The sequence below is a fragment of the Eschrichtius robustus genome, chromosome 5 (genome assembly GCF_028021215.1).
Source record: "Eschrichtius robustus isolate mEscRob2 chromosome 5, mEscRob2.pri, whole genome shotgun sequence".
In the NCBI taxonomy this organism is placed as follows: domain Eukaryota; kingdom Metazoa; phylum Chordata; class Mammalia; order Artiodactyla; family Eschrichtiidae; genus Eschrichtius; species Eschrichtius robustus.
In genome coordinates, this window is record NC_090828.1 from 19,479,835 (window position 1) to 19,496,133 (window position 16,299).

A 16,299-nucleotide genomic window follows, 5' to 3' on the forward strand; every position below is an offset into this window, starting at 1 on the left:
GGCAGAGGAAGCTTGACATATTTCTGCTTATTAGAAGAATCTTAAAGGAATCTAAGTTGAAAAGAAAAAGAACTAAATTTGGTTTTCAAGTGATTTATTAAATACAATACAAATTTCTTCTCAAAATAATAGAATGAGCATATTCATTGCACCTAGGAATGATTGAGGAAATAAAAATTTCTTTTAATGCAAAGCTGCATTCAAGGATAAGGTGAAAATTTCCAGATTGGTGAGCAAACTAATACTGAGTAAAGGCTGAAGCCATAAAGCACTTACAAAACGCAGACTGGAGTCAATTATTTAGGGCTGGGTCTTCAAAACCAACGTGAGGGGGCTTCCCTGGTGGCGCAGTGGTTGAGAGTCTGCTTGCCAATGCAGGGGGACATGGGTTCGAGCCCTGGTCTGGGAGGATCCCACATGCCGCGGAGCAACTGGGCCCGTGAGCCACAGTTACTGAGCCTGCGCGTCTGGAGCCTGTGCTCCGCAACGAGAGAGGCCGCGATAGTGAGAGGCCCGCGCACCGCGATGAAGAGTGGCCCCCGCTTGCCGCAACTGGAGAAAGCCCTCACACAGAAACGAAGACCCAACACAGCCAAAAATAAATAAATAAATAATAACTTAAAAAAAAAAAAAAACCAACATGAGATTGGGAACTGAACATGACCCCAGACTAGAATTTGGTTTCTTTTTTTTTCTTTTTTTAAAATTTTTTATTTATTTAATTTATTTATTTTTGGCTGCGTTGAATCTTCATTGCTGCGCGCGGGCTTTCTCTAGTTGTGTCGACGGGCTTCTTACTGCGGTGGCTTCTCTTGTTGTGGAGCACGGGCTCTAGGCACACAGGCTTCAGTAGTTGTGGTGTGTGGGATCAGTAGCTGTGGCTCACGGGCCCTAGAGTGCAGGCTCAGTAGTTGTGGCGCCCGGGCTTAGTTGCTCTGCAGCATATGGGATCTTCCCGGACGAGGGCTCGAACCCATGTCTCCTGCATTGGCAGGCAGATTCTTAACCACTGCGCCACCAGGGAAGCCCTAGACTTTGGTTTCTTATATGAAGCTACATGAAGCTGGGTATCTAGAACTGTTCTCTGTGCTAGTAAACCAAGGCACAACACTTTCTGTATAACTACCTGAGTTCGGAACCATAAATATGCTGCTTGCCTGATGCTCCCTAAACAGAGAGCAAATACCCAAAAATGGGAATTGCAATGATTGGCATCTGCTGAATTCTGAACCCCTGATATAAAGTCCTATGCAGGTTAGAGGTCCATACTGATACAGCTACTAAACACATCAAAAATGCATGATCATGGGATGTAGTACAGAGAGGAGATGGTAAATGTAAATGAAATTAAGAGAATTATGTTGGGCTCCTTGGTCTACCCTCCATGTCTTAATAGCATTTTGGAAAAAAAAGAAAAAGACTAAGGAGAATAAAGGCAAGGAATTTGTCAAAGAAAGAAAGGATGAAAATGATGGCAGTCCACATTGAAATGCCTCAACAAATGCCAAACAGCCAATATATTTTTTTTAAATCCACATTGTAGAAGATGATGGGTAAAGAAATTTTAAAAGCTAAGAGAAAGAAAAATATCATCTATAAAAGGAAAACTGACATTAGCAACAATAGGAACAGAAGACACTGGAGTAATAATAATATCAAAGAATTCAGTATCCAGCTAAATTTTAATTCAAGAATTCAGACAGAACTTCCCTGGTGGTCCAGTGGTTAAGACTCCTTGCTTCCAACTACTGAAGCCCGCATGCCTAGAGCCCGTGCTCCTCAACAAGAGAAGCCACCGCAATGAGAAGCCGGTGCACCACAACAAAGAGTAGCCCCCGCTCGCCACAACTAGAGAAAGCCTGCACGCAGCAGCGAAGACTCAAGGCAGCCAAAAATAAAATAAGTAAATTAATTAATTAAAAAAAAAAGACTCCGTGCTTCCAATGCAGGGGGCACAGGTTCAGTCACTGGTCAGGGAAGTTCCACATGCTGCTCTGTGCAGCCAAAAAAAAAACCGACATGTTTATTAAATTCAAATGAAAACAACTTCTAAAAAATTGCTGTTTTTAGATATGCAAAGACAGAATTTATTTAGCAAGAAGAAAACTGAACAAAAGGAGTAGAAGTAAGAAAAATCAGTGAGCAAAAAAAATGTTAAGCATATTTAAAAATTAAATACCTTTAAAATTTATTCTTTTGTATAAGTAATAAGGGCATATGGTAGAAACTTCAAAAGTTTCAGGGTGCATACAGTGAAAAATAAATCTCTCCAAACTCCTACTTGTTCATTTTCTTTCAAGAGGCAACTACTGTTACTAATGTTCTTCCGGGCTTGGCTTATTCTATGCATCTAAATACATTTTGATAGTTTTTATAAAATGATGATGATAGAATTAAAAACAAAAAAATTAATAAAATATTATACAATAAGAAATAAAGGGGTGGAGAAAAGAAAGTACAGGGAAATTAAAACATTTTAAGTTCGTTTTTTGTTTGAGAGGAGGCCACAGTTAACATAGACATATTAAAAAGTTAAAGATGACTTCCACTTCTGGCCAAGATGGAATAACAGGGACCAGATTACCCTCCTTCATGAAACAACTAAGAACCTGGACAAACTGTATGAAACAATGGATCTCGAGACATTGGACATGAGTCAGTGAAGGACAGTGATCCCTGAGAGATGGGAAACAAATTAAGCTTATGACTGCCTCAGCTTGCTTCCTAGTGAAAGTTTCCAGGTTGCTACACAAGGAGGGGGAACCATGCAGAGCCAGCCCTGTGCTCTTCCTGAGTTGAAGAAGTGGAGCTAGGAGTCCAGGGAGGCCAAGGGCAGCTAGAATTCACAGAGCAGAGTACCAGAGGGGAAAGCTGCACAGAGAAGGAATTGCAGAGATCTGCAGAGGGTCCCCTTGAGTATTCATTTTGAGTGCTGAGCAGCATATGCAGGTGAGGAAACTAGTCAAGGCCAGGGAAAGAACCACCCAAAAGGATCTAAGGGAATAATACTTGGAGTATACATAAAGCCAGGCATAGTTCCTGTTCCTAATAGCAGCAATTTGAATGCCTAAGAAAGGTCTCGCCTCATTAGTGAGGAAAAACTATCCCTAGACGAATTGCTGCTCTTTTCCCACATGACAAACCTTAAAAGCAAGATCGAAAAAGATCAAACTGTTTCCAGGTAACCTAACTACATCCCAGAACAAAATTTGAGAATGTTTATAGAAATAAAAAATACACAGCACCCCACAAGATAAAATTCACAATGTCTGACATCCGAGAAAATATTACTGAGCTTACAAACAAACAGGAAAATACAACTCATAAGAAGAGAAAAATTAAAAAATACTCAGAAATGACACATATGATAGAATTAGTAGACAAAGATTTTGAGTTATTAACCTAAATCAGTAATGACATTAAATATAAATACACTAAATGTTTCAGTTAAAGAGAAAGACTGGATTTTAAAGGAAGAATAATAATCCATGTGCTGTTTAAAAGACAACTACAGTATAAAGATGGAGAAAGGTTGAAAGCAAAAGGATGAAAACAGATATACCTTTCATTGTCCAAACTACAATATGTAGGAGTACATAGTAAGAAATAAAACTGATAGAAAGCTAATAATAACTTTTAGGGTAGAGGAACGGGGTTGTGATTGGGAAGGGGTACTCGGAGGTTTTTGACATCAATGGTTGTCTACATATGTGTTTGCTTTATAAAAGTATTGTTAAGCTCCACACTTGATTTTTAATTAATAAACTTTTCTTTCTAGAGCAGTTTTAGGTTCACAGCAAAATTGAACAGAAAGTGCAAAGTGTGCCTAATACCCCCATCCTCCCTCACACACAAAACTTCCCTCACTATCAGCATCCTGTACCACAGTGTTACACATTTGATTTTTATATACTTTTCTGTATTCTATTTCACAATTTTTTTTTTTTTTTTGAGTAAAAAACCAGATCGTGGCTAACAGATGGCCTAGGCAGACAATAAGTTGTTTGGGGACAACTGGTTTTTCCTTATAAAAAAGTAAATCATATTCCTGCTTTACAAGATGCAAAAAGTAAATGTCCAAACAGATTAAAGACCTGAGCAGGAGGGAAAACAAGATTTTAAACTTTTAAAAGAAAATACAGGAAAACATTTCTCTGACCTTACATTACAGAATGATTCCTTTTTTTTTTTCATTTATTCATTTATATTTGGCCACAGTTGGTCTTCGTTGCTGTGTGTGGGCTTTCTCTAGTTGCGGCGAGCAGGGGCTACTCTTCGTTGCGGTGCGCAGGCTTCTCATTGCGGTGGCTTCTCTTGTTACGGAGCATGGGCTTTAGGCGCGCGGGCTTCAGTAGTTGTGGCACGTGGGCTCAGTAGTTGTGGCTCGCAGGCTCAGTAGTTGTGGTGCACGGGCTTAGTTGCTCCGCAGCATGTGGGATCTTCCCAGACCAGGACTCGAACCCGTGTTCCCTGCATTGGCAGGCGGACTGTTATCCACTGCGCCACCAGGGACGTCCCTACAGAATGATTCTTAAACAAGACACAGAAATTGAAACCGTAAAGAAAAGATTGATATGTTCAACTTTGGTAGTAATCAGGAAAATATAAAACAAAATAACAATGAGATCATGTTTCACTCATTAGAGTGATTATAATGTAATGGAGACGATGTAAAGAAAGGGAAATTCACTACTGCTGGAAATATAAATTGGTACAGCCTTTGTGGAAAACAGTCACTATCTAGGAAAACTTTAAATGAAAATACTCCTACCATTTTCACTGCTAAGCATATAAATTAGAGTAAGTTCTCAAGGAGATTGGGTAAGAATATTTCTAATAGTGGGAAAAGTTCACTGCCTAAATGTTTTCAAGACTAGGTAAACTAATGTATGATAGTCATTAAGTGGATAAAAGTGAATAAAGAAGTAAAACTATATTTATGGCTTTTCTCAAGCCATTAACTTGGATTATTTTGATTATAGGTTATGTAGGTACAGTATTATGCCTTCAGCTCCCTATCAACAGATTTGCTGATTTACATTTGTGAAATTTTCTCCCAAGTGATCATTATTACTGATATTTCCTCAAATTTAGGATTTTTTTTCCCCTAGACCTTGACTTCTCTGAATCTACTAGGGGAAAAAAGTAACGTTCAAAATTGTTATGCTTCTTCATTTTTTCTTTTTTATAGGACTAATATTTCAAGCCAAACTCCCTCTGCCAAAAGAAGTTTGGGATTTCTTCCTCAGCCAGCTCCTCTTTCTGTTAAAAAACTGAGGTGTAACCAGGATTACACTGGCTGGAACAAACCAAGAGTGCCCCTTTCCTCTCACCAACAGCAGCAACTGCAGGGGTAGGTAAATTCTTTTATTTTGCTTTCTTTTTATAAAGTGATTCAACTGAAGTATGTTTTACTTGGTATAAAAAAATGATTAAAGGAGTCATATTAATTTTAGTTCTCACATATTTGCTCACTTATTAAAGATTTATCACATCCATAAAATTCAGTCCATTTATCTGGCCTCTAATTTTCAAACTTTGAAAAAATATATATGCATATATATATATATATATATATATATTTTTATATATATTTTTATATATATATATATATATAAACATTTGTCATAAAGCAGAAAGTGCATATTCTTAAGTCCCATACACATCATCTCCTGAGATACTTCAACATTAATTTTATTTATATCCTTCCCAGCCCCTTCATGCTTATATTCTTATTAAACACACAAAAATGAGACCATGGTATAATAACTATAATAATAATAGCAGCTTTATCTAAAGTGTTTGTTACGTGCCAGAGACTGTGCTAAGCATTTAAATGAATTTTTTTCTTTAAATCTTCGCAGTAGCTCTCTGAGCTAGACATATTAAAAATTCTGTTTTTATAGATGAAGTAACTGAGGATTAGAGAAGTTAATTAACTTACTTGAGGTGTTGTAGTACAGCAGTAGTAAATCTAGGCAGTTGGACTGCACTTGCATTTTTTTCCTTCCAATTTTATTGAGATATAATTGATGTACAACACTGTGTAAGTTTAAATTGTACAGCATAATGATTTGACTTACATACATCATGAAATGATTACCACAATAAGTTTAGTGAATATCCATCATCTTATATAGATATAAAACAAAAGAAAAAGAAAAAAATATTTTTTAGATTTAAGTGTAGTTGATTTACAATGTTGTGTTAATTTCTGCTATACAGCAAAGTGATTCAGTTATACATATACATACATTGTTTTTCTTTAATATCTTTTCCATGGTGGTTTATCATAGGCTATTTTTTTTTTTTGGCTGTGTTGGGTCTTCGTTGCTGCATGCGGGCTTTCTCTAGTTGCGTTAAACGGGGGGCTACTCTTCGTTGAGGTGCGCAGGCTTCTCATTGCAGTGGCTTCTCTTGATGTGGAGCATGGGCTCTAGGCGTGCGGGCTTCAGTAGTTGTGGCACACGGATTCAGTAGTTGTGGCTTGTGGGCTCTAGAGCCGCAGGCTCAGCAGTTGTGGCGCACGGGCTTAGTTGCTCCACGGCATGTGGGATCTTCCCGGACCAAGGCTCGAACCCATGTTCCCTGTGTTGGCAGGTGGATTCTTAATCACTGCGCCACCAGGGAAGCCCTGTCATACTATCATAGGCTCTTGAATATAGTTGTCTGTGCTATACAGTAGGACCTTGTTGTTTATCCATTCTATATATAATAGCTTACATCTGCTAACCCCAATCTCCCACTCTTTCCCTCCCCCCAGCCCCCTCTCCCTTGGCAACCACCAGTCTGTTATCTATGTCTGTGGTTCTGTTTCTGTTTCATAGATAGGTTCATTTGTGTCATATTTTAGATTCCTCATATAAGTGATATCATATGGTATTTGTCTTTCTCTTTCTGACTTACTTCAGTTAGTATGGTAATATCTAGTTGCATCCATGTTGCTGCATATGGCATTATTTCATTCCTTTTTATGGCTGAGTAATATTCCATTGTATATATATACCACATCTTCTTTATCCATTTATCTGTCGATGGACATTTAGGTTGTTTCCATGTCTTGCCTGTTGTGAATAGTGCTGCTATGAACATAGGGGTTCATGTATCTTTTTGAATTATAGTTTTGTCTGGATATATGCCCAGGATTGGGATTGCTGGATCATATGGTAATTCTATTTTTAGTTTTCTGAGGAACCTCCATACTGTTTTTCACAGTGGCTGCACCAAATTACATTCCCACCAACAGTGTAGGAGAGTTCCCTAGAAAAATATTTTTTCCTTTCTCAAGAATCCTTGAGAACTCTTAGGATTTACTCTCTTAACAACTCTCCTATATAACATATAGCAGTGTTAATTATATTAATCATGTTGTACATTATAGTCCTAGTAATTATTTATCTGATAACTGGAAGTTTGTACCTTTTCACCACATTCATCCAATTCCCCCTTCCCCTACTCCCCACGTCCAGTAACCACAAATCTGATCTCTTCTATGAGTTTGTTTATTTATTTGTTTTTGAAGTATAAGTGACCTACAACACTATGTTAGTACTGGTGCACAACATAGTGATTCAGTATTTCTGTACATTTCAAAATGATCACCATGTTCACTTGCATTCTTAATCACTATGCTATATTACTTCTCTGTTCCCTGATTTTTTTCTACCCCACATTAATTATGGGCATCCTCTTATATTAGTACATAACCTTTAACCATGTTAGTGTGCATTTAGATTCCCCTTTTTTCCAATTATAATCCAGACTAGAACGAACATTTTTATATACATGTGTTTTTAATATTTGTTAGAACTTTTCTATAGGAAAAATTCTTGGAAATAGAATTGTTAAGACTAAGAGAGGCACTTTGAAATTTTTGATTACTCTTACCACATTGCTTTCCCAAAACCTACCAGCTTGTTTGTTTTTAATCTCACTCAGATTACTGTTTTTCCCCAGCTTTCGGATTACCTTTTTACTTGAGTGACTGGTGTCTGCCAGTTTGGTTTATCCATAGTAGTTTATTTGCCTCATATTTTAGCAGAAAAAAACATAAAACTTGTAGTGAAAACATTTCACTTTCTTCTCTACTTACTATTCTTCTCTGAGCCTCTTCTTTTTTGCTTTGTCTTCTAAAGTGTTTACCTTCCAGTTTAATTCTTAATTTCCTTTCTTCTTCATTCTAATTGTTCTGCCTCAAATTATTATCTTGCTGCTTCCTTACCAGACAACGTTTTTATATTAGTCTGTCCTATTTTGTGACCATTTTTCATCCACATCTTATTTCTATCTACCTTGATCTTACTTGGCTCATCTTCTTAGTGCCTCCTCCTATGTATTTTATAGTTTACTTTTGGTCTCTGTCATTCATATCCTTCTGAGTCCTTTGATATCCTTGAGTTACCCTTGGTGCTCCAGGCTCCCTCTCTACCTCCAGTGTTTCTTTAATTTCTGTATAGTACCTGTACCCAGCTTTCCTTTTTTCAGACTTCTTGCAGGAATTTGAGTGCAGTATTTCAAGTAGGCTAAATACCCTGGACTAAGGACTCCTTAAAAAACAAACAAATAAACAAAAATACCGAGTAGAAAACTGCCAAGTCTAGAGGATAATGGAGGCTACCTAATTCCAGTATTCCTCACAAATCCCCCCCAAAACATAAAAAGTATTAGGAGTTCAAAGAAAAACACATGTAACCTTTAGCATTCTAGGAGACAAAGAATACCATCACCTTTAAACTACTTTCTAAGTGGAGAAACAAAGCAGATTCTAGCAGTGTTCCTGTTTCCCACTGCTTTAAGCCTGTGGATGCTGAGAGTCAGGGACAAGAGGCTTAAGAGACTTCATGAAAAAAGAATATATAGGAGTAAAAGACTTAGATGAAGCACAGAAAAAAATCACTCTCAGAAAGAGAAATTCAAATACTAAGTTTCTAAATATTGAGTATAGGTCTGGATCTTGATTGTTTGCAGCACTGGTTACAGGGAAGGGGCTTTGAAAGTAAGTGGTATCAGAAGTCACAAAGAGTACTATTTAAAATGGACAGACTAGATAGTAAAAAAAAAGCTTAAAAAACAAGGGTTATGAGAACTATAAAAAAGTACAAATACAGATATAACCACTTTAAAAAAAGCCTTTCTTAAAACCAAAAGAAATATTTCTAAAACACACCAAATAGATAACTAAAATTATAACAACATGACAGAGTTGAGTCCAAATGTAAGAATTACTCCAGATTGAAGAAAACTAAAGAGACATGAAAACTAAATGCATTATGTTATCCTGGACTGAATCTTGTGCTTAGGGAGAAAAAAATGCTGTGAAGAAACATTGGGTCAATTGACAAAATTGGATTAAAGGAAGTATATTAGATAAGAGTATTATGTTAGCATTAAATTTTATAATGCTCATAACTGTACTCTGGTTATATAAGAGAATGTTCTCGTTCTTTTGAAATATACCCTGAAGTATTTAGAGCTAAATGGGTATGATCTATGCAGCCTACTCTCAGATGGTTCAGGAAAAGTATATAGAGAGAGGTGTTAAATGATAAAGCACAGAGTACAAAAGGGTTAACAATTGGTGAATCTAGGTAAAGAATATTATTCTGTGCAACTTTTCTGAAAGTTTGAGAATATTTCCAAACAAGTTTTTTTAAAATATGTACTTTGGAATAATGTTTGGCGGTACCCATTAAGCATATATATATTCTGGATAAGTCCCCAGTCCTTTTTAGCATTCATTTGAAAATGTATAATTTTCCTTGAGATGAAACTAAGTTGTAATAATGTTATACTGCATCAGCATCAACTGGGATCCTATTAGAAGTGCACATTTTTTGCACCTTCCCTGTCCAGACCTACAGAATCAGAAACTCTGGAGTCGGGGCCCAGCAGTATGTATTTTAACAAACCCTCCAGATGATTCTGATGCATGCTATAGTGGAGAAACCCTGCTCAAGTGAACATACTTCAGGAACGAACTGCTCTTGTCTTCAAAAGTACTATTTCTTTCATTTTCAGCTTCTCCAATTTGGGAAATACCTGCTATATGAATGCTATTTTACAGTCTCTGTTTTCACTCCAGTCATTTGCAAATGACTTGCTCAAGCAAGGTATCCCATGGAAGAAAATTCCACTCAACGCACTTATCAGGTAACTGTTATGTACTTACTGAGTAACCTTTTTACCTTATTTATTATAGAATAATGGAGTATTAGACATTTAAAATTTTATGTGCCATTGTTAGCAGTCCTTAAAATATAATACCATCCAGTGTTTTGTAAAACCTGCTAAACTTGTCTCTTTTGTTTTACCAGGCGCTTTGCACACTTGCTTGTTAAAAAAGATATCTGTAATTCAGAGACGAAGAAAGATTTACTCAAGAAGGTTAAAAATGCCATTTCAGCTACAGCAGAGAGATTCTCTGGTTATATGCAGAATGTGAGTACTAATTGTTTTTATTTTTTTATTTCTTTTTTTTTGAATTTTTGAATTTTATTTATTTTTTTATACAGCAGGTTCTTATTAGTCATCCATTTTATATACATCAGTGTATACACGTCAATCTCAAACTCCCAATTCATCACACCACCACCCCCACCCCCCGCCACTGTCCCTCCTTGGTGTCCATACGTTTGTTCTCTACATCTGTGTCTCTATTTCTGCCCTGCAAACCGGTTCATCTGTACCATTTTTCTAGGTTCCACATATATGCGTTAATATACGATATTTGTTTTTCTCTTTCTGACTTACTTCACTCTATATGACAGTCTCTAGGTCCATCCACGTCTCTACAAATGACCCAATTTCATTCCTTTTTATGGCTGAGTAATATTCCATTGTATATATGTACCGCATCTTCTTTATCCATTCGTCTGTCGATGGGCATTTAGGTTGCTTCCATGACCTGGCTTTGTAAATAGTGCTGCAATGAACATTGGGGTGCATGTGTCGTTTTCAGTTATGGTTTTCTCTGGGTATATGCCCAGTGATGGGATTGCTGGGTCATATGGTAATTCTATTTTTAGTTTTTTAAGGAACCTCCATACTGTTCTCCATAGTGGCTGTATCACTTTACATTCCCACCAACAGTGCAAGAGGGTTCCCTTTTCTCCACACCCTCTCCAGCATTTGTTGTTTGTAGATTTTCTGATGCTGCCCATTCTAACTGGTGTGAGATGATACCTCACTGTAATTTTGATTTGCATTTCTCTAATAATTAGTGATATGAGCAGCTTTTCATGTGCTTCTTGGCCATCTGTATGTCTTCTTTGGAGAAATGTCTCTTTAGGTCTTCTGCCCATTTTTGGATTGGGTTGTTTGTTTTTTTAATATTGAGCTGCGTGAGCTGTTGATATATTTTGGAGATTAATCCTTTGTCCGTTGATTCGTTTGCAAATATTTTCTCCCATTCTGAGGGTTGTCTTTTCGTCTTCGTTTATGGTTTCCTTTGCTGTGCAAGAGCTTTGAAGTTTCATTAGGTCCCATTTGTTTATTTTTGTTTTTATTTCCATTTCTCTAGGAGGTGGATCAAAAAAGATCTTGCTGTGATTTATGTCGAAGAGTGTTCTTCCTATGTTTTCCTCTAAGAGTTTTATAGTGTCCGGTCTTACATTTAGGTCTCTAATCCATTTTGAGTTTACTTTTGTGTATGGTGTTAGGGAGTGTTCTAATTTCATTCTTTTACATATAGCTGTCCAGTTTTCCCAGCACCACTTATTGAAGAGACTGTCTTTTCTCCATTGTATATCCTTGCCTCCTTTGTCATAAATAAGTTGACCATAGGTGCGGGGGTTTATCTCTGGGATTTCTATCTTGTTCCATTGATCTATATTTTTGTTTTGTGCCAGTACTATATTGTGTTGATACTGTAGCTTTGTAGTATAGTCTGAAGTCAGGGAGTCTGATTCCTCCAGCTACGTATTTTTCCCTCAAGACTGCTTTGGCTATTCAGGGTCTTTTGTGTCTCCATACAAATTTTAAGATTTTTTGTTCTAGTTCTGTAAAAAATGCCATTGGTAATTTGATAGGGATTGCATTGAATCTGTAGATTGCTTTGGGTAGTATAGTCATTTTCACAATATTGATTCTTCTGATCCAAGAACATGGTATATCTCTCCATCTGTTGGTATCATCTTTAATTTCTTTCATCAGTGTCTTATACTTTTCTACATACAGATCTTTTGTCTCCCTAGGTAGGTCTATTCGTAGGTTTTTTGTTTTTTTTTTTTTAATTTATTTATTTTATTTATTTATTTTTGGCTGTGTTGGGTCTTCGTTGCAGTGTGCGCGCTTCTTATTGCAGTGGCTTCTCTCGTTGTGGAGCACGGGCTCTAGGCACATGGGCTTCAGTAGTTGCAGCCTGCGGGCTCAGTAGTTGTGGCTCACAGGCTCTAGAGCACAGGCTCAGTAGTTGTGGCGCACGGGCTTAGTTGCTCTGCCACATGTGGGATCTTCCCGGACCAGGGCTCGAACCCGTGACCCCTGCATTGGCAGGCAGATTCTCAACCACTGCACCACCAGGGAAGCCCTATTCCTAGGTATTTTATTCTTTTTGTTGCAGTGGTAAATGGGAGTGTTTCCTTAATTTCTCTTTCAGATTTTTCATCATTAGTGTATAGGAATGCAAGAGATTTCTGTACATTAATTTTGTATCCTGCAGCTTTACCAAATTCACTGATTAGCTCTAGTAGTTTTCTGGTGGCATCTTTAGGATTCTCTAAATATAGTATCATGTCATCTGCAAACAGTGACAGTTTTACTTCTTCTTTTCCAATTTGTATTCCTTTTATTTCTTTTTCTTCTCTGATTGCCGTGGCTAGGACTTCCAAAACTATGTTGAGTAATAGTGGTGAGAGTGGACATCCTTGTCTTGTTCCTGATCTTAGAGGAAATGCTTTCAGTTTTTCACCATTGAGAATGATGTTTGCTGTGGGTTTGTCATATTTGGCCTTTATTATGTTGAGGTAGTTTCCCTCTATGCCCACTTTCTGGAGAGTTTTTATCATAAATGGGTGTTGAATTTTGTCGAAAGCTTTTTCTGCATCTATTGAGATGATCATATGGTTTTTCTTCTTCAATTTGTTAATATGCTGTATCACATTGATTGATTTGCGTATATTGAAGAATCCTTGCATCCCTGGGATAAATCCCACTTGATCATGGTGTATGATCCTTTTAATGTGTTGTTGGATTCTGTTTGCTGGTATTTTGTTGAGGATTTTTGCATCTATATTCATCAGTGATACTGGTCTGCAATTTTCTTTTTTTTGTAGTATCTTTGTCTGGTTTTGATATCAGGGTGATGGTGGGCTCATAGAATGAGTTTGGGAGTGTTCCTTCCTCTGCAGTGTTTTGGAAGAGTTTGAGGAGGATGGGTGTTAGCTCTTCTCTAAATGTTTGATAGCATTCACCTGTGAAGGCATCTGGTCCTGGACTTTTGTTTGTTGGAAGATTTTTAATCACAGTTTCAATTTCATTGCTTGTGATTGGTCTGTTCATATTTTCTATTTCTTCCTGGTTCAGTCTTGGAAGGTTATACCTTTCTAAGAATTTGTCCATTTCTTCCCGGTTGTCCCATTTTATTGGCATAGAGTTGCTTGTAGTAGTCTCTTAGGATGCTTTGTATTTCTGCGGTGTCTGTTGTAAGTTCTCCTTTTTCATTTCTAATTTTATTGATTTGAGTCCTCTCCCTCTTTTTCTTGATGAGTTTGGCTAATGGTTTATCAATTTTGTTTATCTTCTCAAAGAACCAGCTTTTAGTTTTATTGATCTTTGCTATTGTTTTCTGTTTCTGTTTCATTTATTTCTGCTCTGATCTTTATGATTTCGCTAACTTTGGGTTTTGTTTGTTCTTCTTTCTCTAGTTCCTTTAGGTGTAAGGTTAGATTGTTTACTTGAGATTTTTCTTGTTTCTTGAGGTAGGCTTGTATAGCTATAAACTTCCCTCTTAGAACTGCTTTTGCCACATCCCATAGGTTTTGGATCGTCGTGTTTTCATTGTCATTTGTCTCTAGGTATTTCTTGATTTCCTCTTTGATTTTTTCAGTGATCTCTTGGTTATTTAGTAATGTATTGTTTAGCCTCCATGTGTTTGTGTTGTTTACGTTTTTTTCCCTGTAATTGATTTCTAATCTCATAGCGTGTGGTTAGAAAAGATGCTTGATATGATTTCACTTTTTAAAAATTTACTGAGGCTTGATGTGTGACCCAAGATGTGATCTGTCCTGGAGAATGTTCCATGCGTACTTGAGAAGAAAGTGTAATCTGCTGTTTTCGGTTGGAATGTCCTATAAATATCAATTAAATCTATCTGGTCTATTGTGTCATTTAAAGCTTCTGTTTCCGTATTTATTTTCATTTTGGCTGATCTGTCCATTGGTGTAAGTGAGGTGTTAAAGTCCCCCACTATTATTGTGTTACTGTCGATTTCCTCATTTATAGCTGTTAGCAGTTGCCTTATGTATTGAGGTGCTCCTATGTTGGGTGCATATATATTTATAATTGTTATATCTTCTTCTTGGATTGATCCCTGGATCATTATGTAGTGTCCTTCCTTGTCTCTTGTAACATTCTTTATTTTAAAGTCTATTTTATCTGATATGAGTATAGCTACTCCAGCTTTCTTTTGATTTCCATTTGCATGGAATATCTTTTTCCATCCCCTCACTTTCAGTCTGTATGTGTCCCTAGGTCTAAAGTGGGTCTCTTGTAGACAGCATATATATGGGTCTTGTTTTTGTATCCATTCAGCCAGTCTATGTCTTTTGGTTGGGGCATTTAATCCATTCACGTTTAAGGTAATTATCGATATGTATGTTCCTATGACCATTTTCTTAATTGTTTTGGGTTTGTTTTTGTAGGTTCTTTTCTTCTCTTGTGTTTCCCACTTAGAGAAGTTCCTTTAGCATTTGTTGTAGAGCTGGTTTGTTGGTGCTGAATTCTCGTAGCTTTTGCTTGTCTGTAAAGCTTTTGATTTCTCCATCGAATCTAAATGAGATCCTTGCCGGGTAGAGTAATCTTGGTTGTAGGTTCTTCCCTTTCATCACTTTAAGTATATCATGCCACTCCCTTCTGGCTTGTAGAGTTTCTGCTGATAAATCAGCTGTTAACCTTATGGGAGTTCCCTTGTATGTTATTTGTCGTTTTTCCCTTGCTGCTTTCAATAATTTTTCTTTGTCTTTAATTTTTGCCACTTTGATTACTATGTGTCTCGGCGTGTTTCTCCTTGGGTTTATTCTGTATGGGACTCTCTGCGCTTCCTGGAATTGGGTGGCTATTTCCTTTCCCAAGTTAGGGAAGTTTTCGACTATAATCTCTTCAAATATTTTCTCTGGTCCTTTCTCTCTCTCTTCTCCTTCTGGGACCCCTATAATGCGAATGTTGTTGCGTTTAATGTTGTCCCAGAGGTCTCTTAAGCTGTCTTCATTTCTTTTCATTCTTTTTTCTTTAGTCTGTTCCGCAGCAGTGAATTCCACCATTCTGTCTTCCAGGTCAGTTATCCGTTCTTCTGCCTCAGTTATTCTGCTATTGATTCCTTCTAGTGTAGTTTTCATTTCAGTTATTGTATTGGTCATCTCTGTTTGTTTGTTCTTTAATTCTTCTAGGTCTTTGTTAATCATTTCTTACATCTTCTCAATCTTTGCCTCCATTCTTTTTCCGAGGTCCTGGATCATCTTCACTATCATTATTCTGAATTTTTTTCCATTTTTCTGGAAGGTTGCCTATCTCCACTTCATTTAGTTGTTTTTCTGGGGTTTTGTCTTGTTCCTTCATCTGGTACATAGCCCTGTGCCTTTTCATCTTGTCTATCTTCTGTGAATGTGGTTTTTGTTCCACTGCAGGAACTGTAGTTTTGTAGTTCAAAACTGCAGGATTGTAGTTCTTCTTGCTTCTGCTGTCTGCGCTCTGGTGGATGAAGCTATCTAAGAGGCTTGTGTAATTGTTTTTAAACACCTTAGAGATAGGGAAAATTGAAATGATTTTAGCGTGTTGCCCAATATTATTTTAAAATGAGATTTGTGTATGTGTGTTCATCACAGGTTGGAAAACCTGAGGACTTCTGGTAAGGTTCAATATGACTCTTCTGTGTATTTTATCATATTTTAATAATATAGATGTGGTTTGCCAGTGTAGGACCTTGGAGTATTTTAGCTACAAAGGCTATTTTAGAAAAATCACTCTATTTTTAAAAAACAAATGAAGGAGTGATTCATTTATTAGTCATGCTAATCTAGCTTAGGAATATAAAATATGTCATTTGTTGTTTTGTTTTGTTTTCACAAAATATGTACTGCAAAATCA

The 16,299-nt window shown here is 36.9% G+C and overlaps 1 protein-coding gene across 7 annotated transcripts in view; it reads left to right on the forward strand.

Annotated features, from left to right (window-relative positions):
* The window catches only part of USP37 (ubiquitin specific peptidase 37), a 92,665-nt gene that overhangs the window by 35,137 nt on the left and 41,229 nt on the right, over positions 1 to 16,299 (forward strand). For all 7 annotated transcript variants that reach the window (XM_068544457.1, XM_068544462.1, XM_068544463.1 and 4 more), the window contains 3 exons: positions 5,192 to 5,353; positions 10,018 to 10,149; positions 10,314 to 10,437. In XM_068544457.1, the coding sequence (XP_068400558.1) occupies positions 5,192 to 5,353; positions 10,018 to 10,149; positions 10,314 to 10,437 (418 nt within the window). The remainder of the gene's footprint in view (positions 1 to 5,191; positions 5,354 to 10,017; positions 10,150 to 10,313; positions 10,438 to 16,299) is intronic.